The 23,366-nt window shown below is 45.0% G+C and overlaps 1 protein-coding gene across 1 annotated transcript in view; it reads right to left on the minus strand.

The window, feature by feature from the left end:
* Positions 1-563: 563 nt before the first annotated feature.
* LOC144119837 (arylsulfatase B-like) overlaps positions 564-23,366 on the minus strand; it is a 48,066-nt gene continuing 25,263 nt past the window's right edge. Inside the window, exons 6-14 of the mRNA XM_077652364.1 lie at positions 22,784-22,820; positions 21,482-21,641; positions 17,923-18,035; positions 13,016-13,126; positions 12,143-12,268; positions 9,950-10,076; positions 6,444-6,737; positions 5,299-5,735; positions 564-689 (exon numbers count right to left, since the gene is read on the minus strand). Coding sequence (XP_077508490.1) covers positions 564-689; positions 5,299-5,735; positions 6,444-6,737; positions 9,950-10,076; positions 12,143-12,268; positions 13,016-13,126; positions 17,923-18,035; positions 21,482-21,641; positions 22,784-22,820 — 1,531 coding nt within the window. The remainder of the gene's footprint in view (positions 690-5,298; positions 5,736-6,443; positions 6,738-9,949; positions 10,077-12,142; positions 12,269-13,015; positions 13,127-17,922; positions 18,036-21,481; positions 21,642-22,783; positions 22,821-23,366) is intronic.

The following is a 23,366-nucleotide window of genomic DNA, read 5'->3' on the forward strand; positions in this document are numbered from 1 at the left end:
GCAATCACGTCACACAGTTGACGATATAATGTCGTCTATAAGATCCAGGTGAGTTGGCTGTGGTTCGTCCTAGGCGAGGAGTAGCGCAAAAAAGAAAAAAAGAGCGGTGAGCTGTTTCAGATGAAAACAGATGAGCGCTTACTCACATAGATGTTTTACAAAACAGCACAGATATGCCGGCTAGCGGCAAGAACGAAGACAAAGAAAATTACAACAGCGCTACGTCCGCAATGAAAACGCAATATACCCATTTTCGGTCTGAAAATACGGTTGCTTCGTATATAAAGGGAGCCCACTCACTCTTGCTTTGACAGGAGAAACTGCGTACTTATGTAAGATAAGTGTATTGCATTGGACAGCTTATGCTATAGTCACTTCCTTGATGTTTTCGAGATCTCTCTTTTCGATAAATTCTTAGTGAACTATTAGCGTTACTGCCGCATTTACCTTGCCTTCGCCTCTCGTTTTCTAACGCGCTGTTTTATGTCTAGAATTAGTAATCATGTGTACTAGTCTTAGCAGATGCTGCCGGGAACGAGCAGTACAGCAGTTAAATGCTGTGGCTATAACCACGTGGCCCAAATGCCGCCGTTGTTTTCAGGGTAACCCCTAGGGTCTATTGTGTCGTTTACGGGTGGCACAGCAGTTTCGTTGTAGATGGTCAGCTTCTGTAGCAGCATGGACAGGAGCTGCAACACAAAAATAACGGTAGAAGAAGAAGGTCAGTGGACAACAGCAACAAGAACAATAAACTGGAAGGGACTCTTCAGCTCCGCCTTAATGACATGACGCGATTGCACTAAAATATTAATGCCCGTATTTGCGGAATTGTTCAATCTCTACTTTACATTTGTATAAAACTAGGAGTCCTCATACCACTCCTGGCGCAGTTGTGGAGCTGATATACGATACGCAACTGCGCCAGTAGGTGCTTGTGGCAGGAGCTACAACAGGTGGGGCTTGTGAGACTTAGGTTGCTCTTCTCAATTAGCCACTAGCGGCCAATCATTGATTTAACTGCCACCTGCAACAATGGGCAGTTTGCCCGCAATCGGATAGGCAGATTGTATTGACGTCACAAGATAGCGTGAACTATGTCGCCTATCTGGTGGCACACCTAGGTTGGTTCCCAGGGGCTTTTTCACTCCCGCCGAAACCTATGAGGACGGCAACCACGCCGGCTTTTTCGCTGAAGGGGACCCTTAAAGCTATCACGTGAATAATTTGCAGTAATTGTCCGTCCGTTGATCACTGCAGTTTGCAACCTTGTGCAGCCATTTCAATACAAAACATTCTCATGAGACACCGGGAAGGCATTAAGATGTTTCTAATCATTGCACTCGACTGAAGCGACAATTTATTGCCATTACTGACAAACTACACACAATGCGCAGTGTTGCGGTAGGTTATAGTAGAAGTCGTGCAAGTGCAGTAGTTTCGCACGGCATCGCATGCTAATTCAACCATAGCCATAAGTGGAAAGGAAAAGATGCGCCGATTATGGCTCGTCTAGAACATTGTGGCTGTGCACCGGCGTATAGTTGTGTTTGCTTGTATTGTAATGCATGCAAGAATTTGCAAACAGAAACTGCATTCAACAATTTGCGTTAGGCTGTGAAAGTGGCTGGAAATTCAACTATTAAGGACTGATTGGAAGTCGCTCGACATTCTCTTGCTTTGTATCCAAGATGACTGTTGGAGAGAGCTTGATGCGTCAAGAAAGAAAAAGAAAATACTTTTGGAAAGATTGGAGACAAATAAAGGTCGTGAGTGGAAAAGACATGTGCGCTTTCTCGGTGCCACAAATTTTCATCCATGCAGTTTTCATCCACGCCTCTCTCACACAGACACACGAACGTCATTGTTAATTCGTAAGTCTGGTGGATTTCTATGATTTTTATGTTATGGATAAAAATAAGCGTGATGAAGTCACAATTGAAGGTTATTATTCTTCAGTCTAGCTCAGGCCTGTTTTCAGTAGATATAAGAATAAAGCGAGAATGTAAGTACTTGCTCTGGGAATCGAAGAAGCAGTTCGTTTTAAACACACAAATTTTTCGAAAATAAAAGTTGTATTGAAGAAACTTCAAGGGGAATTGGATAGAGCGCTGAAAATGATCTATTCTTTGGACGAAGATAAAAATGGCCACAGACGTGCTCAAGATGAAAAAAGTTCAAGATGCCGACTTTATTTCCCCATTCCAGACATAGCGTAAGATTTTAGGCCAGCTTTATGGTGGACCGCGGGAATAAAGTATGCCGCATTACATAAGCTGCCAGCACCTCGAACTGAGTGAGTAGCCAAAATCTAACACAAAAGTTGCACAGAAGAAAGGTATTCCGGTCATAAGTGCGGCAACAGTCATTTATCAAAATAAAAATATTATGCGGACGCGATGAGACGTCGCATGCCATGATCGAGGTTGCCAAACTGCAGTCCGCAACAGCTGCTGCGTCAGTTTTTGTCAAAAAACGTGAATTTCCCCCTGCACCTTAATGTCCAAGGGCCATGCACTATAATGAAAAATGCGCATGCGCCAATGCGGAAAGAGAACATGCAGCTTACCGTTTGCGTCAAGTTCAGAAAGTGCCATAAAACTCAACTAACCACAGCTGACAGAAAGTTACTGGATTATATTCCTTCTGTTCTGTTCTAAGCACCTTGAGTTCATTACCGAACACTGACATCGCCAGCGCACGCCCGTATTTTGCGTTTAGCTTCCATGTAAACGCGGCAGCCACGACCGGGATTTGAACCCTTGTAGCCGATTGCCACAAGACCTGAGGCATCCCGACAGCTAGTTAGTATTTACTGACACAGCCAATGAGTTGTCCTTACAGACTATACTGCAGGAAGGCCAGAAAAAAATTACAGAGGGAGAGAGAAGGCTGGAAAAGCAGTGAGGTTAACCAGGAGGCGGTACCAGTTTCTAACACTGCACTCTCGAGAAGGGATGGGGAATATGGAGAGGAGGAAAACAGTTGAGCTCAAAATGAGGAGTGAAATGTTAGGAAAAAACTCGGTGGCCTTCTTAAGCATATGGTAAAAAAAGAAATTAGTATAACATTTAGGTTGGTCGCTTTGGTGTTTACAAAAAGTGTCTAATGTTCTTACGATTATCCCGGGAAACTGCGATTGAAACCGGTTCCATCGCTCTTATATGGTATGCGTAAGTCACCACCGGTTAGTATGTTCGATTGCCTTCTATTTGATTACAACATGAGATCATAGCAATCCGGCCATCTAATGCATCCTATTAAACGAACTCATTCCCACTAATCCACCTTAATCCAGTTTTTGTAGTGGGTCTACTTCCAATATTTTGGCGGCCCTTCGTAATTATTGGGGTGGGCGAACTTCCAAAATCCTAGGGTCCACCTGCAACCGTCCACGGTGGGCAGCTTACTCATAATCTGATGGCAAGGATGCCACGTGCTCTGGTGGCCAGGTTGCTATGGCGTCGCCAAGCCTCGTCACATCTCTGGACCAATCATCCGGAATTGAAAAATTGGCGGTGCTCTCTCATTGGGTCTTTTGGAATCATGTGACCGTGGTGAGGTTATATGGGTGACGTGACGCAATTGGCCAATCAAGTAATGTCTTTACGGATCAAGTCTAAACTGTATGGGACGGCATCCTAAATGCTATGACATTAATGAAGAGCTCGCACAACCTCTTCAAGGAACGAAACAGTGCCTGGCAGGCCTTCGCTGTTTCCAATCGTTGCGCTTATCCTCCTAGAATCTTCATCTTCATAAAAGAGGGAGGGATAGTCAAGTCCACTGCATAGCGCTTATGTTTTGGTGCGAAATGCACGACATACTTAGAGTACAGTCGCGAGCAAAAAAGCTTAGCACTAGTGACGTGCCGCCGGAGGGGCAGATAGCAACGCTAGGCGCTGGGGTTAGGAATAAGTCGATAACGAAACTGCCAGGTGCGTTCGCAAAGTACGGCGCCGCGCCAGCCGCGCGATGCGATTTTCGCCTCTTCGGTGACGTCACTGTGCGGATCGTCTTTGGTCGCGACTATACTGTTCTACACTATAGTGACACCTACAGCTAGAGAAGGCAGGATAATTAGCCACACCGATACGAAAGGCGTGTATGACTGTGAAAGGAATGCCAAGCAACAGGCGGAATAGAAAAATTGTCTCAAGTCAGGGTAGGAAGTGTACCAAGGCTCACACTTTTGATGCTCTATCGGTGGCCGGTCAACACTGGGGAGTCACAGGGGTTTAAAACTCACGAATCGCAATTCCTACGTGTGACATGCTCAGATAGTTGGAAATTTAATTTCTTGGCGTGAATTGATTAATTTTTAATAGCTCGAAATGATCTTAACGCTTCAGCCACCGCGGTGGCCGAGTGGTTATGGCGCTCGGCTGCTTGCCCGAAAGACGCGGGTTCGATCCCGGCCGCGGCGGTCGAATTTTGATGGAGGCGAAATTCTAGAGACCAGTGTATACTGTACGATGTCAGTGCACGTTAAAGAACTCCAGGTGGTCGAAATTTCTGGAGCCCTTCACTACGGCGTCTCTCATAGCCTGAGTCGCTTTGGGATGTTAAACCCCCATATAAACTAAACTAAGCTCTTAACGATTCGTACAGTGGCCACGCTACAGGAATTGTGTTCAAAATGAACCCACTGATTCGAGCTTTCGGGAACTTACGTGGCGGTAGATTAAATTTGCGTGGCCGTCGACGAACCGATATCAGCTGCATGCCCATATTCTGTCCGAATAAATTGATGACGCAAGCATTCGTCTACCCTCTGTGGAAATCAGCCGTGCTGTGTTTTGAAAAGCTTGCTACTCTCTGGGGTAGTATGACGAGCGTTGCTTGAGAAGTCCAGCATTTTATGCTGTTTTGCTTTCTCGTTTGCGCCACTCCCTGCTTGTTTGCCTTGGGCACCAAAGTCCTTTCTCAGGATAAGACTAATGTGTTCGAGAGTGCATGCGCCATGCTTTGTTGCCGTTTCGAAATGACATAACTTTATAGAGAAATGACATATGTGCAGCTCAAAAATTCATCACTACTTTGTTTAGAACAGAGTGTGCTGTGCGATGTAGGTGCAGGTTAAAGATCCCTAGGTGGTGGCAAGCATTCCGGAGCCCTCTACTACGCCACCTCCTTCTCACTTTCTGCTTTCACTCCAGGCTTCCCCCTTCCAACTCTGCATGGTTCAGTTGTTCAGCTACAAATGAGACAGTTACTCCGTGATTTTCTTTCGTCAAAAAGCAATTTTCAAACTACTTCGCCACCCAACTTGGTGTGCCTTCGAAACGCACGCGCACTTACAGCAGGATTTTCGTCGGCGAGATTCTGCAGCTCGCATGGATCTTGAGCGATATCAAAGAGGTGGTAGGTTGTATTGAACGCAAAGTTGGTTTTGGACGAATCTCCGCAGGTCACCGTTGCTTGTCGCCTCCACCGGGCAACTTGTTTGAATACAGGCTGCTTTCCATAAAGGCGGGAAAGGACAGCGGCAGCACTGGACTGCCGCAGCAAGTCGTCCAAGTCATCACAGGGGCGGTCGCTTCCTGGTATCTCGAATCGCTGGTCCACTTGCCCAAAGTTTCCGAGAACGAGCTTGTAGTTCTGGTAGCGCAGTGCCGCAGTACTAGCCACTGGGTCGATGTTAAGCAGGATCTCAGTACGGGGAGATGGTTTGCCGGTGTTGAGCACCTTCCACATGTCGATGCCGTCCACTGAACCCAGGCGGCTCACGTCTCCCCCTGCGCGGCAAAGCGTAAAGCTACACCATTGGAAACATTTTAGTCATCATGTATAGCGCGCAAGAACGTGTCGAGATATTTGCAGGTGCCGACAGTAAGATGCTGTTTTGTGGAATGTGACCTCAACTGTTTGCCGGTATGACCTCTGCCAGACAACCTTCGAAAGCCGTTGTAAAAACGCAGAGGCAGATACGCACTGCGAAAATTTAGAGTCCGTCTAGCTTGGTAGACCGCTTTATACAGTACCATGCGTATACCTTTGTATGGTGCATGGTAATTCGAGCGAAGAACAGTCTTAAGCCGAGAACTGAGGTGCCATGACCCTTCCGCAGTAAGGCATCATTAGTCTGCCGTTCCTTGTTGCCTTGTCCATCGGAACTGCATGGTCTTTCTGTCTGGCAAGTAGCCAGACAGGATGAATAGAGATGATGTAGTCTTGTTTAAGTTTTTCAGTTATTGCTGCCTGATGACAGCGCCAAGTAATTTTCTTATTCAGGTGACATTCAAAGAGGAGCCCGAAAACCTTCGATTAGGTAAGTCACGCCTTGTCAAGCAGATTCTAAACTAAACAGTGGCGACCTAGACTAGAGTGCCATTGCTGATGCTCTTTCCTAAAAAAGCGCCTCATGGCTAATATTTCAGAAGTTTTGAAGCAATGACAACGATAACGCAGGTTATAAACGAAAGGTGTTACAAGCGCATACGAACCAGCCGCTGAGTAAAGTGTCGGAAGCCAGTCGGTTATGTGCATGAGCTGCTGGGACACTCTTCTGTGTGGTAGGATTTGAGCCGTCCAGAGGAACGCTGGCACGCGCATACCACCTTCCCAGAGAGTGCCCTTGGCTCCTCGCAAGGGCCAGTTGGTGCCGTGGTTGGACAATGGTCCTTTCGGAAACGCGCCGTTGTCGCTGCTGAACACGATGATGGTGTTCTCCAGCATGGACGCCGCTTCCAGCGCCTCCAGCACAGCGCCCACAGACTTGTCCAAAGCGTCTACCATTCCTGCACACAGTGGATCTCACAAGCCTTGGAATTCTCCAAAACTGCGTCATGTCTCCACTGATGCACCCCCCCCCCCCTCCGGTCCCAGTGACACTGAAGAGCTAAAATCCGCGCGGAAATTTGTAAAGTTCGATACATGCATCTGATTTTCAATAGCCCTCTCAAATAGTTTGTGTGAGCGCTAGAAATATTTTATAGGTTACATATTTCTAAGAGGACGAAGAGTTGGCCATTCTGATCACCTTACTCGAGAAGAATCACGTGGAGATTCTGTACTTTCATCTAGAATTTTATGTTTAAAATACCCCTTTGAATTGTGCGGTGCTTGCTACTGTTGGCTCGACACATGGCGCCGGATACTGATATAGAATCAGAATACTGTCTTCCCTTTCACCGAGGTGCCGGACTTTGAACGAATATGACCGCCGTGGCCGATGTTCCCAGATTAGCGCACAAAAATTTGTAGCGAACTGCATAGAGTGGCGGCTCTCCGAAGCCTCAGGGCTCCCACCGTAGAACCTGCATGAATCCGCAAGGAGCAGCTTAATTAAGTTACAAAAATTATTGTTCCCGATTGCTTGTAAGTGTTCGTTGACGATAGTACTGAATCTCTTGTGTCAACTGCGCTGAAGTAAATATTTTCATTTATAATAACGACGTTACGAAGGTACGTACAAAGTACACCACAGATGTGATTGTCATGCTGGGATCATCAGGCAGCGGCGGGCTTATACCTCCCAAAGCCGTCATCGGGTAAAGGGGAATTGCGATACTAAATATTTCTTCCAGTGACTCTAATGTTGAGAAAAATTGGGCATCATAAAGTTTGTGTAAGATGGATACGGTGCTCTTTACATTGTGATGCCAGTACAACTGCTATCCGTTACCAATACTAAACGGAATAATGGACGCTTCATAACAGCCGAATGCTAGTTCCTAGAGCAGGTAGTGGCCGCTGATCTGGATCATGAGAGGGATATAACTAGGACAATAAGAAAGAGCTGGAGCACATATGGCAGGTTCTCTCAGATCATGAATGACAGCTTACCAATATCCCAGAAGAGATTATCATACGCCCACCTAACTTTCTGCCGCCCCCTGCTGGGCTTGCCTTCTCACGGAATCCATTCCGTTGTAATTAAGGACCAGAGTGACCTTGCCTTCGCATTATATTCTTAGGTTAGGTTAGGTTAGATTAGGTTGCTGTATCATATTGCTGTATGTCACAGCTGTATCTTACCGGTACTCACCTATGGGGCAGAAACATGGAGGCTAACGAAAATGAGTCATCTTAGTTTAAGGACAACGCATTGAGCTATGGAAAGAAAAATGATAGTTGTAACGTAAAGAGATAGGAAGCGGGCAGAGTGGGTGAGGGAACAAACGCTAGTTAGTGACATCCTAGCCGAAATCAAGTGGAAGAAACGGGCTTTGGCAGGGCATGTAATGCGACGACAACATAACCGCTGGTCCTTAAATACAACGGAGTGGATTCTGTGAGAAGGCATGGCTAGAAGGTGGCGGCAGAAAGTTATTTCGGCGTATGAGATTAAGAAGTTAGCGGGGAACGTTGGTCGCAGCTGGCATAGCAGAGGGTTATTTGGAGACATAGGAGAGGCCTTTGCGTGTAGTGGGCGTAGTCAGGCTGATGATGATGATGACGTCCTTTTGAAAAGATCAAATTTTCCGGCATATGTATGTAAAATATGTGAGAGTAACATCTGCACTCAGTAGGTAATGAGATAGATTTCACGCATGCACTCTAGTTAACTCGGCCAGAAACGCTCAGAGGTAGGAGGTAGAAAGTGGTTGCCTTGAATATTGCGCGTCCGTTGCTAATGACAGATGAAATTAGGATACATTTATCTGCAGCTGCCTCACGTTTTGAGCACCAGTTCCAGTTTGGGCCTGTGGGTCAGTTTGCATAGCGAGGGAAGGCTTCTAGAAAAGACGAGGATGATCAGAAAAGGTGAACAGTACTGTTAGTGAAAGTACCGGAGATTTATTTATAGAGCAAAGAGCGGATTAACATGCCAGCCGTTACCCGCATCACAAGTTGGTCAGTTTTGATACGGAAGGACTCGTTATCACGTATAGACGATGGCTGGAGAATAAATGCTGCCAGTTGCTCACAATAGATTGTCACCAGCCGCAACCTACGTGAGAAGTCTCTCGCTATGCCGACAGACCAAGAAGCTCCAACAAAATTCTAGTTCATCTAAACTTGTTTTCACGTAGGTTACGGCTGGCGAATAAATGCTGACTTTTGCGAGTATATAGTTAATTTCATTGTGATAAGCTCCGAGCTTTAGTTATTGTGAAGAAACACGTTCACTCAATGCAGTATGATTATTCTGCACATTCAGGGCAATAGCGTAAAGGCGCAGGTAGCAAAGCAAGGCGTCCGTATAACAATAAACACTGCTTTCTGCGATGCATCTAATTTTTACGTTCACTCCAAGAAGGCTAAGGAGTAGCTCCATATTTTTCTTTTCGGGTCACAACAGTCGAGAAATAACTGTTAAGAACTCAAAAGGTTCCTCGACACAGATTTATTCCCAACAGATCACTTTCTTTCTCAAGCAGCTCGCGTGACCTAAGTACGACGCCGACAAAATTGGCTGCGTACTTCATTCAACAAAAAATGTTTTTGCTACTACTACTTAAGGTTGTCTTTGGGCGTCATTCTGGCGTTATTGAACTTCAAGCTCGCCTGACATGCCCAGAATAGGTGATATGAAAGGCTGTGCAGCCTTATGAATACTGTAAATTTTAATTTCCTTCATTAGTTGACGTTACCTTCCTCATATATGAGAAGGTCGTTACCAGAAACTGGGGACAGCTCCGAGCCAGCTCCGCTAAGCCAAGCCGACTGTCACGGCAGTTCTGCAGCCACTTAGCAATTGTGATTCTTTTTACGTCGCGGGTGATAGAATCGCGCTTTTTTTATTTTTCAAAGTCATGCGCATCGTGGTGACAGTCAAGGAAACTAGAAGCGCTTGTTTTGAAATCCAGGTAATGAGTGCGTTGTAACCAGGGAAGAAACTATTTACGTACACAAAATAAGCTGGTCCTTACACTTGGTATACATGATGTAACCGGAGCTTGAGACCCATAGCAAGATTTCACCGAACGAAGCCATTCATAAAATGCTATCGCCGGTTTTAGGCGCTATGGCCGAATTTCAAGCCGACTGACCAGTACTTCTTTACCTGCATAACGTGTTCGATCTGGGTCGCCAATGTACGGAAATTTGTCCACGTTCTCCTCCGGAGCCTGTAGCGGATTCGGATCGACACCACCGTGTGTTGCTTGATGTGCCAGGTACAGGAACAGCGGCTGCACATGAATATTTGCCACAAGCTGCGTGCGTAAATGAGGAGCCGAGCTGCAACACTGGTTAACTCGGGGTTTCTGGTGCGGACGTCGGGCCATGCGGGTAACCATATGGCTTAGCAAAGTGAGCACATATCGAAAGCGCTCAATGTATTTTACTCATTCACTTTCAGTCTGAGTTCCAGTTTATTAAAATGGTCATGAAGTTTTAAAATCCCCATGTTCGAGTGAAACCGCTTAATTTAGAACAAGGGGTTCTGAAAAATCAAGTAGCCATTGCAACTTCGGCGTTCCCAACGCGAAGAAAGTTGGGAGCGGCGTATTCATAGTAAAAACTTAAAGTGTTTTAAGATGGCCAGTACCAGTTAGATTACGCTACCACGGTCTCAACTGTTATGGCAGGCGTAAATTACCGCGCTTTGAACCATACGATGCAGGAATAACAGCGCTGAGACGAGGGACAAAGAAAGAAGACAACAGGACCGGTGCTGTCCTGTTGTCTTCTTTTTTCTTTGCCCCTTGTCTCAGCGCTGTTATTCCCTGAAGTATGTATCAACTCGCTCAACTCTCCGTTTTACAATGCAGGAGTTGGCTAACTATGCAAGTATCAATGGGTTCGGCCACTAGCCTGGTAATCAGATTTTAAAATAGTGCCTAGGAGACCTATATCGTACGCAGTAATACCATGTGTTCAGGGCTTGAATTATGGACAAACTTTTGTTCTGAAGAGTACATTTGGTTGCTCATAGCGGGCTAGACTTCCTCCTAAGCAGGCAAACGCAAGGTCGAAGGTGGCTATATTGTTTTAAGACAAAGTATATCTTTGCAAAACGCACCATTCTCTATGTACTCGCGGGGACGAAGTGAATTTAAATCCATTGCCATTACAGCCCCGTGCAGGGTGAAAATCCAGAAGTTCTTTCGTCGGCTATATATACGGTGCACTGAATTATACTCCAATGTCATATATCTGTCGTTCGACTCAATGACAGCGTCGTGTCCAGCTGATCTGAGCGGGCTCGAGGACAGCACGTAATAAGCAGGTGCATGATGCTCGATTGCACTGCTCGAGGCTTATGAATAGCGCAACATAGCAGTACTTATTACTTCTAAATCAACACGGGAAACAATGCCGTTGTCTTTTTTATGTCTGCTAAAAACAGTTTGCGGTATGTCCTTGCAAGTTCCAGCGTATGCTTAGTGAAAAACGAGATATCACCAGACGTCTTTCTCAACGCGACTAAACCTGCCGATGCAAGTAGAATGTGCTGACGGCACCTTTTCAAATATGAAACTTTGCGCAACTGACTGCTCCCCAAGGTAATGGATGTTATTTGCGGTCTGCAGGTCTTCTTTAATTTTTCAAAGGGATTCAGTTATTGAAAATAGCACTTGCAAGCACACGAAAAACGCCAGAATGGCTGGTCGGAGCAGCAAGGCTCTTCGGCAGCGAAATCTGTCTAAATGCCGACTAAATATTTATGTAAACACTGCTGACGCATAGGCTTCGCACAATACAATGAAAAAGCGTTTCAAGACACATTCCTGCCGCATCTTATCAGTTGGCCACAGGGACAAAATTATTGTGGGACCATGAAAAGACAGAAAAATAAAGTGTCTCTGCCCGTGCTACTACGTGTAACGGAAGAAAACGAAGTAGCTTGCGTCTGCTTAGGTAAACGCTGTGTCTGAGAGGAGCAGATGGCTTTGTGCGCTCGCTCTTTTTGGCCGCTCGTGCCGGTCACTAAAAGGCATTCCTTACTTGTTTACACTTTTTTAAAAAAGCCACAACGAGAACGTACGAGCTAAATTGTTGTGAATGGCTATCCCTAGCCTGATGTATTCCAATCAAGGTACTGTGCACTCGAAGGAGATCGTTTGCCACAACTATAGTTGTCCCGTTAGAATGAACCCTTTTTCACCGCAACACGGTCTAATATACTTGCAAGCATAAGTAAAGAAAAACGAAAAAACAACAACTCTAGACTGCCTACATCCGGGTCGAATACACATCATAAATTGCGCAACCACGTTATTGATGTATTTTGAACGAAAAAACGCACTCACACCTTTGATTTATCTCTGTTGGCTATGATGGATTTGGCCTGTTCAGTGAATAGTGTAGTTGAATATGTGCCGTTTTTTGTCGCCAGAGGCTCGGTGTTCTCCCAGAAGTCGAGTCCCTCGTGGTCGTCCTGCATAAAGGTGTCCCCGTATGAGCTTTTGCGCTGACGCGCACTGCCTGGCTGCTGGATTGGAAAACATTTCTGCTGGAAACTGATTTCTCTTCCGGCACTTATTTCTCTCGTGTGGAAAATGAACGAAAAGAGAAAAGAAGGAAATGGTGATCCATTTTCTGGCATGTCCAGCAATTTCAGACAAAAATTTTGAAATTGTAAAATTGTTGATACTTTAACGCTAATATTGAAGGTAATGGTCCATTCTTCTGTTGAAGTGTTTTTTCATCGGTCGCATGTAACAGTTAAGACTGCCATAGAAAACCATTGGGGAACGCTGTAAAAACATTAATAGAAAAAAAATCAAGACTGCCATCGGGTGATCTGCAGATGTACTGATAGTTAGAGCGAAATATTACATTACATGAAATATTGCGGTCATAAGTTGTTTCCCGTTCAACAATCCTTTTGTACAGAAATGCTGGGTAGGTCCATCATGATTGGCAGAAAGCTTGCCGGTTCCGCAAAAGAGAAGAGAAAGGATAAAAGATGTTAAGAGAGGAAAAAGAAAGACACAACGCAAAGCAGTACATAACACAACTCTAAGCGCAAGAAAAAGAATGAAAGCACTGAAAGGAAAAACATAGAGCTTAATTCATCGCTGTGTAAAAATTCTGCCAAAGATTGAGAAGAAAATTTTGCAAAATATCTGCATAAGCGCAATCTTCACGTCGTGGTCTATTTTAGGTGTAAGATGCTCCTCACCCATTTTAGAACGTGAGAGTAGTAATCATTCGGACCTGTGTGCATGCCGCAGAAGCTGTCAAAGCCCCGATTGGTAGGCATATATTTCTCGCTGAAATAACCGAGGTGCCACTGGAAAGAAAAGAGTGAAAATTTTAATAACGACATTATTGAAGCGTGCAGAAGCCACAAAAAAAGCATGTAGAAACGATACACCGAACGTATTTATGTCCTTAGGAAAGATCTGTAATAGCGTTGACTAACATTTTTAACGGCCAGCCGGAACCATAAAAATGTGCCATGTATTAGTGATTTACAGCAAAACGTTCGATGAAGCAACTCTTAACACAGAAATTTTTAACGCTGCGAGATCATTTGCGACTCTGCTACTTCGCCGCCCGCATCATCATAGAGGTAAATTACGCGAAATAGTATAATAGCAGCATTACCTCTAAATCGGTTACTAAGCTACCTGCATCATAATCACACGTTAGGATACATGCTCTACAGGGCAAATTTACCTCGCACGTGAGCTCCTTAATCGTACAAGGTGAAAAGCGCCCTTTCCAAATGTTACTAGTCCTAGGGCCGATTTTACGCAGGCTCACGTATGGTGGTGATATTGAAAAGTTGGGAGAAAAAGCTATATCTATCGCTCGCCGTTATCATCATATAGACGCTTTTTTTGCTTAATTTACCAGTACAATCTGTCGGGCAATTGTATCGATGCATTTCTGTTGCTGCGTTTGTTTGATTTTTGTACAACTTATGAATAATCTCAAAGTTTTTATTTGGGGCACAATTTATGTTGTTCACCACCGAAAATCTTCAGTAAAACGAGCTCCTGGGCGAGTTGGTTACTTATCTTAAGCATAGCAGCAGGGCAAAAAAACACACGAAAAGAAGAACGAGACACCGAGAGGCACGCACAGACGCTGCACCCACAACTGATTTTATTCCAAACCATCAAGTGGAATATAATTAAGTGTCTCGTTCTTCTTCTGTGTGAGTTTTCTTGCGCTGCTACTATGCTTAAGACAACAGCCGTAAACCTGACGAGATTTGCCTAATGTGAAACCATGGTTTTGCACTACGTGTCGCGTATGGAAAGTTTTGCATCTCTTAAAGTTAAAAGCTCATGCTCGCGCTGCTGTACTGTATGACCTCTCCTGCGCGAGCCGCGGCCCTGCTGCCCCAGAAAATTTTCAAATTTAATTCATTTCAACAGAAAAAAGAAGACGCCGACCGAAGGTTTGTGTCAAAACAAGGCGTTTCGGCTTCCATACGGAAGCCTTGTTGACTGAAATTTATTCTAGAACAGAGACGCCTAAATGCGCATCAACAACTGTCCCAGGCATCGATCTTGCGTTGGTTTGCGGGAGATTGCTGGTGTTACGATTAAGTATTTTTTCAGTAGTCTGAATCACCAAGGACTCGAGATACTGGCTTGAAAGCCAGTTCTTTTCTTTGGCGATGATAGAAGCCCTTTCCCAGCAGATATCATGACCTGCCGATACAGCGTCCTCTGCAAGTGCGTTGGAAACGTCTTTTTTTTTTGAAGTCGTCAGAGTTGGCAGGCCACTCCTGAATTGTCCTGGCTCCTCACGTACAGTTGTGTTAAGTTCTCTGTATTCTTTCTTAATGCCTCCAACCAGCCATTTGCCTCGATAACCCGGGCGTCTTTTGAAACAATAGTACTATTATTCCTCCGGTGTAAAAAAATTCACTGTGGTATGTTTTGCCCAGGCGGTCACCTTCAGGATTATAATGATGACCATGATAAAAGCTAGGACTAGCGGGGCAGGAAACTGTGCTGTATCAGGAATGTGAATGAGATATTTTGGCGTTTATGGGCCATAAGCGACTGAGACTATTATGAATCAACGAACAAAGTGAGTTCATGAGATCTATGTGTATATTACGGTCAGCCTTCGCATTGGCTGAGGAAGGTAGAGGCGGTAAAGCGCTGTTAGCTCTTTATTCCTGAACGGGACGAAAAATGGTAGACGGTTTCTCTTTGCTCTCCGTTCTTTTACAGTTACAATGATAAATTACGAACTAGCCCAAGAAGAAGTTCTTGTTTACGAGGTGTGCAAGAACCTGAGTAGCGCTGCACTCCCTCAACTACTAGACACGATTAACAAAGTATGGCTGGATGGCGTCGTGCCCGAGAGCTGGAAATCGGCTTTCGTGAATCCTGTCCCGAAACCAGGAAATCCTCCGACGGACCTTGCAAAGTTACGACCTACGTCCTTAACTCCTACGCTGGGCAAGCTGGCGGAGAAAATTGTAGCCACACGATTGTCGTGGTGGCTAGAGCAGCACATTTTTTATCGCCCCGCAGAAATTGTCTTTCGTCCATATATTGGTACAGGGGACGGGTTGGCTGTCTTGTCATCTGCAATTTTGTAATCTACCCGCAGTCGCTATGTGCGTACTGTTTAAGCAATGAACGTTGGAAAGGCATATGACAACATCAGCCATGCAACCATTTTGAACTCTATCGACATGCTTCATGTCGCTCTAAGTGTGCGTAGTTTTGTCGAATGATTTGTGGAAGGCAGAAAATTTGCAATACGCCTCAGCGGCGAAGCTGTCGGATCATTTGTTCCTCTCTGCGGCATGCCCCAGTGATCAGTATCGTCGCCGACACTAGTTAATATTGCTTTCCATACCGCTGGCTTGGCGCTTACATGATATCCCTGACAAAATTTATGCAGTACGTTGATGACATCACGGTGTGGAGTACTCACCAATATCTGCGTACTCAGGAGACTGCCCTGCTATCTGCCTTGGATGTTACCTCTAATTACGCATCATCCATCGGACTTCTACTTTCCGTTCATAAAACAACATACACGTAGGTCGCCAACCGCTAGGGACGCCCCTAAACTTGCTGCAAGTCCAATCCGTCTTTGTCTATAAGGCCCCCCCTCTACAAAAAAGTCCGAGTGTAAAAATGCTTGGCTTAACGATTTACCATTCAGGATAAGCGACTGCATAGCTTTCTCAGGCAAAAAGGCAAGCTATTGAGACTTGGGTTTGATTAGAAAAATTGCTCCTAAAACGGGTGAAGCAAGCTAGTTCGTTGCACGGCAATTGGTGAAGGCAGGTCTGCAGCCACGTATTGTCTATCAAGCCCAGTTTCAAAATCATACAAGAGCCCAATGGAATCGCCTTGAAGCCGTGAACCTAGAGGCTATGAAGACCATTACGTGCCTTCCACGTATCACACCGGTCATAGCTTTGCAAGAGACTGTGCAGCTGAATACTATTGATGAGCTGGTGCAGCAGCAACGTGATGCGCGCAGCCTTAAGGCCAGTCTATCGCACTCCACGCATGCACTAGGGACTTATGCAACATCACACCTCATTTTTTCAGCCGCCAACGTCAGTTCTTCCCCCGTGGAAGTTTGAACACCTCAGCGACAACAAGCCAACAGATAATCGCCGACCAACATCTGCTAATTCGGCATCGTTGCTTCGCCAGATATTTGAAGGACAAAATGCTTGCCTGCCCGAAGGATCCATTGCTGTCTACGTAGACGCAAGCATACAAGCCTGCGAAGCAACAACAGAAATCTGCTGCCCGTGCAGACTTGCTCTGAATCAAACCTCTAGGTTTAAGCTTACGGAACCCCCTACGTCCTTTTGTGCTGAGATCGTTGGAGTTCAAGAAGCACTCTGCTCCGTGGACGCCACATCCATGCTCCCTGTGGCCCGCGTTATCGTCCGCACTGACGCCCTTCAAGTTGTGCGGTTGCTACCACGTGTTAGCCGCTGTCCAATGATATGTCAGGACATCCACCGGCTAGCGGCAGGCATCCCGCAGCCAGTACATATTGAGTGGGTCCCACGCTATCTGCTGACCTCTCAAAGCCAGGCAGATTTAGCGACCCACCTCGCGACTCCAGGCTCATCATTGCCTCGGCTCCTTCATTTGGACAACTTCACCCTCCTTTCATCAAGAAAGGAACTCCTCCGGCGCCGCACACGTGCTCTCATCCCTCTGTGTGCGGTAACCCTCCCCCGCGGTATTACCCGTGCACAGGAGGTTACGCTTAAAAGGATCCGGGTCGGGGTTGCCCTCACACCAGTAGTCACTCGGAAGTGGCTTCAGTATCGAGATTTGTTTCCTCGACGTGGGTGTCCGATATGTAAACACGAGGCCATTGAAAACGACATTCATCACTTATGTGGGACTGCCCAGCTCTCAAGCCTACAAGGATCCGACACCTGAAGGTAGCGGGTGTTTCACCAACCAACCCTGCTTCATATATTGCCTGGACGCAGGGACCGTACCATTGTTCTCTGCTGGACTTCTTCAAGTGAGCTAGCCCTTTTCCATTAATTTAATCACTACTATATTTTTCATCACACCTAAATGATCTTTGATGCCCGGAGGCAATAAATCTCGCTTAAAAAGTTTCCTTCGTTCTCCTTTGCTTTCGCTATGTGAAGAGAAATTTTAAATATGGCTGAAGCGTACCAAGCATATATTGGTTGGAAGGCTACACTGCTAGTAAGCCTCTATGAACTTGTGAAGCTGAGACGTAATGAACCATATCCTTTTAAAATATCTCGGCGACAAAACTCCACGAAACCGATTTTATCGCCGGTGACCTGGTTGAGCGCCCCTGCAATCGATTTTCCGTCGACGCCGTATAAGCCAAAGCTAAAACAAGTAGTCTTTTGTAGGGCGAGTTTCGATACAAACAGTGACACTGTATTATTAGTGCGCAAGCACTAAACCGGTGGGTACCAACCCCTGAACAGAATCATCCATTGTCGCGTTGTCTGTTCACAGCTGGCATAGCGCGAGCGCTCCGTCCCACGCATTGCTTGCTCATCGTCGTCTTCTAAGTGTAAGAAATCCTTTTTTTCGCACTGATTCGAATGTAGTAAAAATTCTCTGCAGTTTTTCTTACCTTTCCGAGGATGCGAGTTTCGTATCCCAAGTCTTTGAAGTACTCGGGCATAATCTTCAAGTCCAGAGGCAAGCCTGCTGGCTGCGCTGGCAGCAGGGCATAGTGCTGGAAACCTGCGTCGAAATAAAAAAAAACATACAAGAGAAGCAACGCGAATTAACTCAACAGTTAGACTTCGAATACGATGATTCTATAAAATCTAAAAATTAGATAAAGAACTAACAATTCTCTGAAATACACCAGAAATTGCAAACTCTATTGGACCCCCAAAAGTGCACAGCTAGGAGAATTTATAATACATAGAAGTAAGGCACCAGAACTTTTCTGGGTTACTGCTAGGTTATTTTTGGCTAGTCATAACGTGAAACGTAATAGAAACCTTCTGTATCGTAGAGCGTTTTGCGCGAAGACAGCAATGAAGGTAAATAGAAAAACAATGTACGAACTGAAAATATACCTCTCATTTATACCGCAAACCTATAACAAAGCTAAGATAATTCGCATGCAGTGGACAGCGCCTAAAAAGGTGCGCATAATCAAGTAATGGTAAAAAAATGCCCTTATAAGAATGAAAACCAGGCTCAGTATATGCAACTCAAACAGAAGATTTTAGACAAAGCCGCTAAGACTTGATTGTTTATCTTGTTACGTTCCCGTGATGACTATGTGTGAGCTGTTTCTTTAAACATAAATGCACTGTGGTAGTTTATTCTTCAATACGGAAGTGAAGAAAAATTGCAATATACTTAGTAGGGAGCTGTTCACAGGAATCTCTCATGTTAAACAAATTTCATCAGTAGATTGACCTCGCTAGCCAGCTCAGTGCGATCGTAAATACAAATAACCGGAATTGTCCCAATGGTTTTATTATAATGTTACAATCCACGGAATTACCGGAACAGCTAAAATATACAAAAGAACATAGTGCGAAATCTCACAAAATTTGATTCTACTGGTAGGCTTTTTCAAGAAACATGACAGCATTTAGAGCGCACCTAAAATCTGTGAACTAAGTTAAAGCTCGGGAACGTGTAGATAGAGCAGAACTAAAGGTAATTCTGGACTCAAGAATTCACTGCCTGCCACTCTCTGATATCCAGGAGTTCTGCTCTTATAACCAGTACTATTTTCTGCTGCCTTCCCTTGGTGGTCCATGAAAAGAGAGCTACCCTTATGCTGCAAAAAATGAGCTCGCTGTTAGTCGTACATACGATGAGAAGAGGACAACTACTACCTCTCCGTAAACATCAGAGACGTCGACATGTCACGACATCATTAGTTGTCCAGTTTTGATAGGTTGCACAACCAGTCCTTTAATTCTTTGTTGCGTGCATAAACTCCTGGTTTATTGTTAGAATTGTCGCCCGCGAGCGAAAGGTACACAGTGGCTCAACAACTGCTCCTAAACTTGAAATGTTAGGTTGAATGTAATCCGGACAAATATTACTTCGAATTCATGTTGCAATTGACGTTTAAAGTACACCCTACCCTTAAGGAGAAGTTGGTTCATATAATACATTTGCATACGAAAGAAAGAAAGCGTGCTCCAGCAGGAGCTGAAGTGCTGCCGAAAAGTGAGCAGCTGAATGGGGCCCTAGACCCCTAATAGTGCCCGGTAGTGTTTATGGTTGGGCGCGTAATGTTATATGCAACGCTAGCACGTGCCGCATGGTATAGTCTGGTTGGGTGGACCGGTAAAAGAAGGGGGTTGTCGTGCCTCAGTCAGATCGGAGAGCAGGGATAATGCTATGCCAGTAAACGTTTTGATTACATATATATTGTTTGCTGCCAGGGCCTCAGTTGCCTAGCGAAGTCATGCGCATCACGAATCTTAACCTGTGTGCAGCTCTCTAATTCTCTCTGTGAATAGTGGATACCACTTTTAACACTATCAATGTTACTTCCTGTTTCGTGCTGCTTAAATTATAGTCCCCGTTTTAAGGACAACACCATTACACTTTGGTCTTACAAACTTTAAATTTCACTGCCATTCTGCAATCTTAGAGACATTATTTGATCATTCCACCCTGTGGCTTGTGTTCTTTTCCTTGTGTTGCTCCGTAACGGGAACACTAAAACCGCAACATTGCCACTGCTTAAATGTAACGTTGCCAGAGCCGAGAAGTGTTGACTATGATGGAAATAGGAACTTAAAGCGGCTGCAGAGAAATTTAGGAGTGCGCTTAAGGCGGGTGAACGGGTCTCTGACGCCGAAGAAGAGAAGCGAACGAATGCGTTATTGCCGAACCTTCCTTACTTATTGGTGTCACATTCCCATTGGAAACTTTTCACTTCACAGCCTTAAGGGCTGCCTTTGTTTCGTTCGTTAATATTTCCATAGTTCACTGATATCCACACGCTAGGCGGGCCCACCATCCCAGCATAGCTCACTGCATTATTCACTCATCTGAAGTTTCCCCTCCAGACGAACGCACTGTAAGTTTTGCCGCTTGTTTTTTTCTCCCGCACTTTTGCAGACTGAGGCGACTTGCCAAACAACATCGCTGCCATACTGCTGTGCTGAAAATCTTGCCAGTTACCTTTCGTTGTATTAACAGTTGGGCAGTATATGTACCCACCGCACATGTACTCTAAGCATTAGAAAAATCAAATAAACTGAAAACGCTCATAAACCCTGAGCCAGAGTTAGTAAAGAGCAAGGTTAACAGCATTTATGGCCTGCACTGAATTGCGCAACTGTTGTACAGCAAATCACACAAAGATTAGGGGTGCTGTGAGTGATGTACAGATGACTAATTTTCATTTTATTCTGATCTGAATGTGCGGAAAAATATTCCTTGTGGATATTTTCACCCTTGTGGCAGAATATTTTGTAGGCATGACACAAGAGAAAAGAACCGATGTTCTAGCTACTTGTTTTAGCGGAATCAAAATTTATGGAGTAATTTGCAAGAACTTGTGTACGAAAGAAGCCCCTTATAGATTGCTTGTAACTCCTGTGCACGCCTTCGGCCCTGAGGACAGTCATGCTCGGGCATCCACTAAACGAATACGATTATTGAATAAGGGCTTGATAAATAAATGGCTGTCTTCCTTCAGTCATTTTTGTCACCATACTCCGCGATATGCGGCCGACCTCGGAAATAGCAGGCAAGGGTTTCAGAAAAGACGACGGATGGAACGCGAGGGAGCTGCAGGAGAATTTTTTTCGCTATCCGAGTCCCACACATTGAAATATATTAGGTTGTCTTGAGAGTCGCGAATGCTGCTATAATCGTTTGTTCGAGCAAGCCAAGTGAAGCATTAGGCGCGAACGAAACGACACTGCGCCCATCGACTTTTTTCAACATAGGTGCGAGCTCTCGAAAAAAAGGGCAAACAGACGAGAGAGGTAGAAAGAACCGACACGACAAGCGCTGAACACCGAGGAAGGAACTCGAGATACTAGAAATTAACTTAAGCAATACTGAAGCTTGACCTAGCTGGTTCTTTCTACATCCGTCGTCTCTTTGCGCTGTTTTTTTCCGAGATGCTGCACCAACTATCTCAAATGACATTATTACACAAGTGTGTGCGAGAATATTAAGTGGACACCGACCAGTATGTATGCAATACAGCCCACTCAAGAGAGCTCCCCTCGAAGGTGAGCAGAGTGGCATGGTGTAGTAGTTGTTCAGCACCACTCCTGTGCTGGCCAGGGCGTCGATGTTTGGCGTCGGGATCTGAGTGGAGCCGTGGAAGCTCACGTCACCCCATCCCTGCAGTGAAAGTGGTGGGAAAGGACGGCTGCTATACACCAGTGAACACCGGGCCTGCAGTCGTTATCCACACACATATGTCGAAACCTCAGCCGACTGAAAAACGGAAATAACCAATACGCACTGGCTACCAACCAGCGAAAACAAACGCTTTGATACCAACTGGCAGCATTAGACTGGAATTTTCAGCAATAAATGCTGTTTGAAACTGTACGGCTCTGAATGACGTGCGAGTAAAAAATAATTTTATAAAAAAGTGAAAGACTGTAAAAGACTGTGAAAGACTGGAACTTGTTGCCGGAAGAGTGTGTTTCAGTGTTCGATAATCGCGTTTTTTATTGTCGACTGTCTTGTTATTGTTCAAACTTTCTGTTACCTTTATTAACATTCACTCATTGTTTTCTTTTACTTTGATGTTAACTTTGCTTAATGTTCTTGTTGCTTTTCTGTAAAAATGAACACGTTGTTTTGAAACTGTCTCCCCTGCGATAATGCCTTCTAGGCGACGCAGGTATTCTGTAAATAAATAAATATTTTCGTCCTCCCGTGCGTTAGAAGTGACAGAATCATGAAACCAGCAATCGCCAGGAGAAGGCAATCTGAAGCATATCTGGGCCATGTTCGCAAAGACGGAGCATCCTCGCAAACACAAGCACCCTGCCCCATACGACGCTACTTAAACATGGTACACTTGAATTAAATGAGAACATATAAATTATTCATATATAACCTACTGGCAACATGTACCTAATGTCGACGACCATCTGGAAAACATTAATGGGAACTGAACGCGATGTACATCGACGGCTACACCTTATGCACTAAAGACAGTACACCGCACAGCCATTCTGAAGGGAATTTATAGAAGCACGCGGTCTGTCTGCACACCGCTATATACATTACAGCTCCAACGTGAATTACCTTCGTAAATGAGCGAAACGATTTAGAACGGAATGGCGCCTGTAGCACTCTGCCACCTTCGGCATTTGGGTATTCAAGGTTCTGACTATATGACAAGATCTGGAGCATTTTTGCCGGTGGGCTGCGGGGCATTGGACATACCAAAAAAGTTCAGCACAACTATCTACCTCCTCTGAAACCCATTATGTGAAAACAAATGATGTCCTGAGTACTTCGCTCACCATGTCGTCCGCCAGGATGAATACGATGTTCGGCAGTGTATTGAGCGTAACTGTTGAAGCGGGCCATGTTGCGCAGGCAAACAGCAGCAGTGACAGGAACATATTTGCGATCTGGAGTGCGGGATCTAGAAGAGCGAAGTGGTGAAAAGAATTAAGGAACCATATTTGCGAAATATGATATGCAATATTGTCTTGTCGGTCCAACTATAGTGAAGAAACCTTTTTTTAATTTTATGATGTCTAACATTGTTTTGTTGGTGCAACTACAACTGCTGAATCTGGCGATGGGTCAAACTCTGATTGGTCGACTAGCTGAGTGCGCATGAATGCCGAGCAAGGCGACCGCTTGGTCCGACAGTGCGTACAGTGCCATTACACGGCGCTTTTTAAAATTACATATTATTGATTCAAGGTGCCTCCAACAACAGCCCACCAAATTGCTGAGCAGTTTGTTTTTTTCATGCGAATACTTGCTATGTGCTGTAAAAAGAGTCTATTGCTAGAGTAGGTCGTAGGTAAATCTTGAGCATGCTCCTATTCTTTGTGTTTTTCGCTAGCCCCAAGGAAAGGTGTTCCTCCCTGG

Source organism: Amblyomma americanum, chromosome 2 (assembly GCF_052857255.1).
Source record: "Amblyomma americanum isolate KBUSLIRL-KWMA chromosome 2, ASM5285725v1, whole genome shotgun sequence".
Taxonomy (NCBI): Eukaryota; Metazoa; Arthropoda; class Arachnida; order Ixodida; family Ixodidae; genus Amblyomma; species Amblyomma americanum.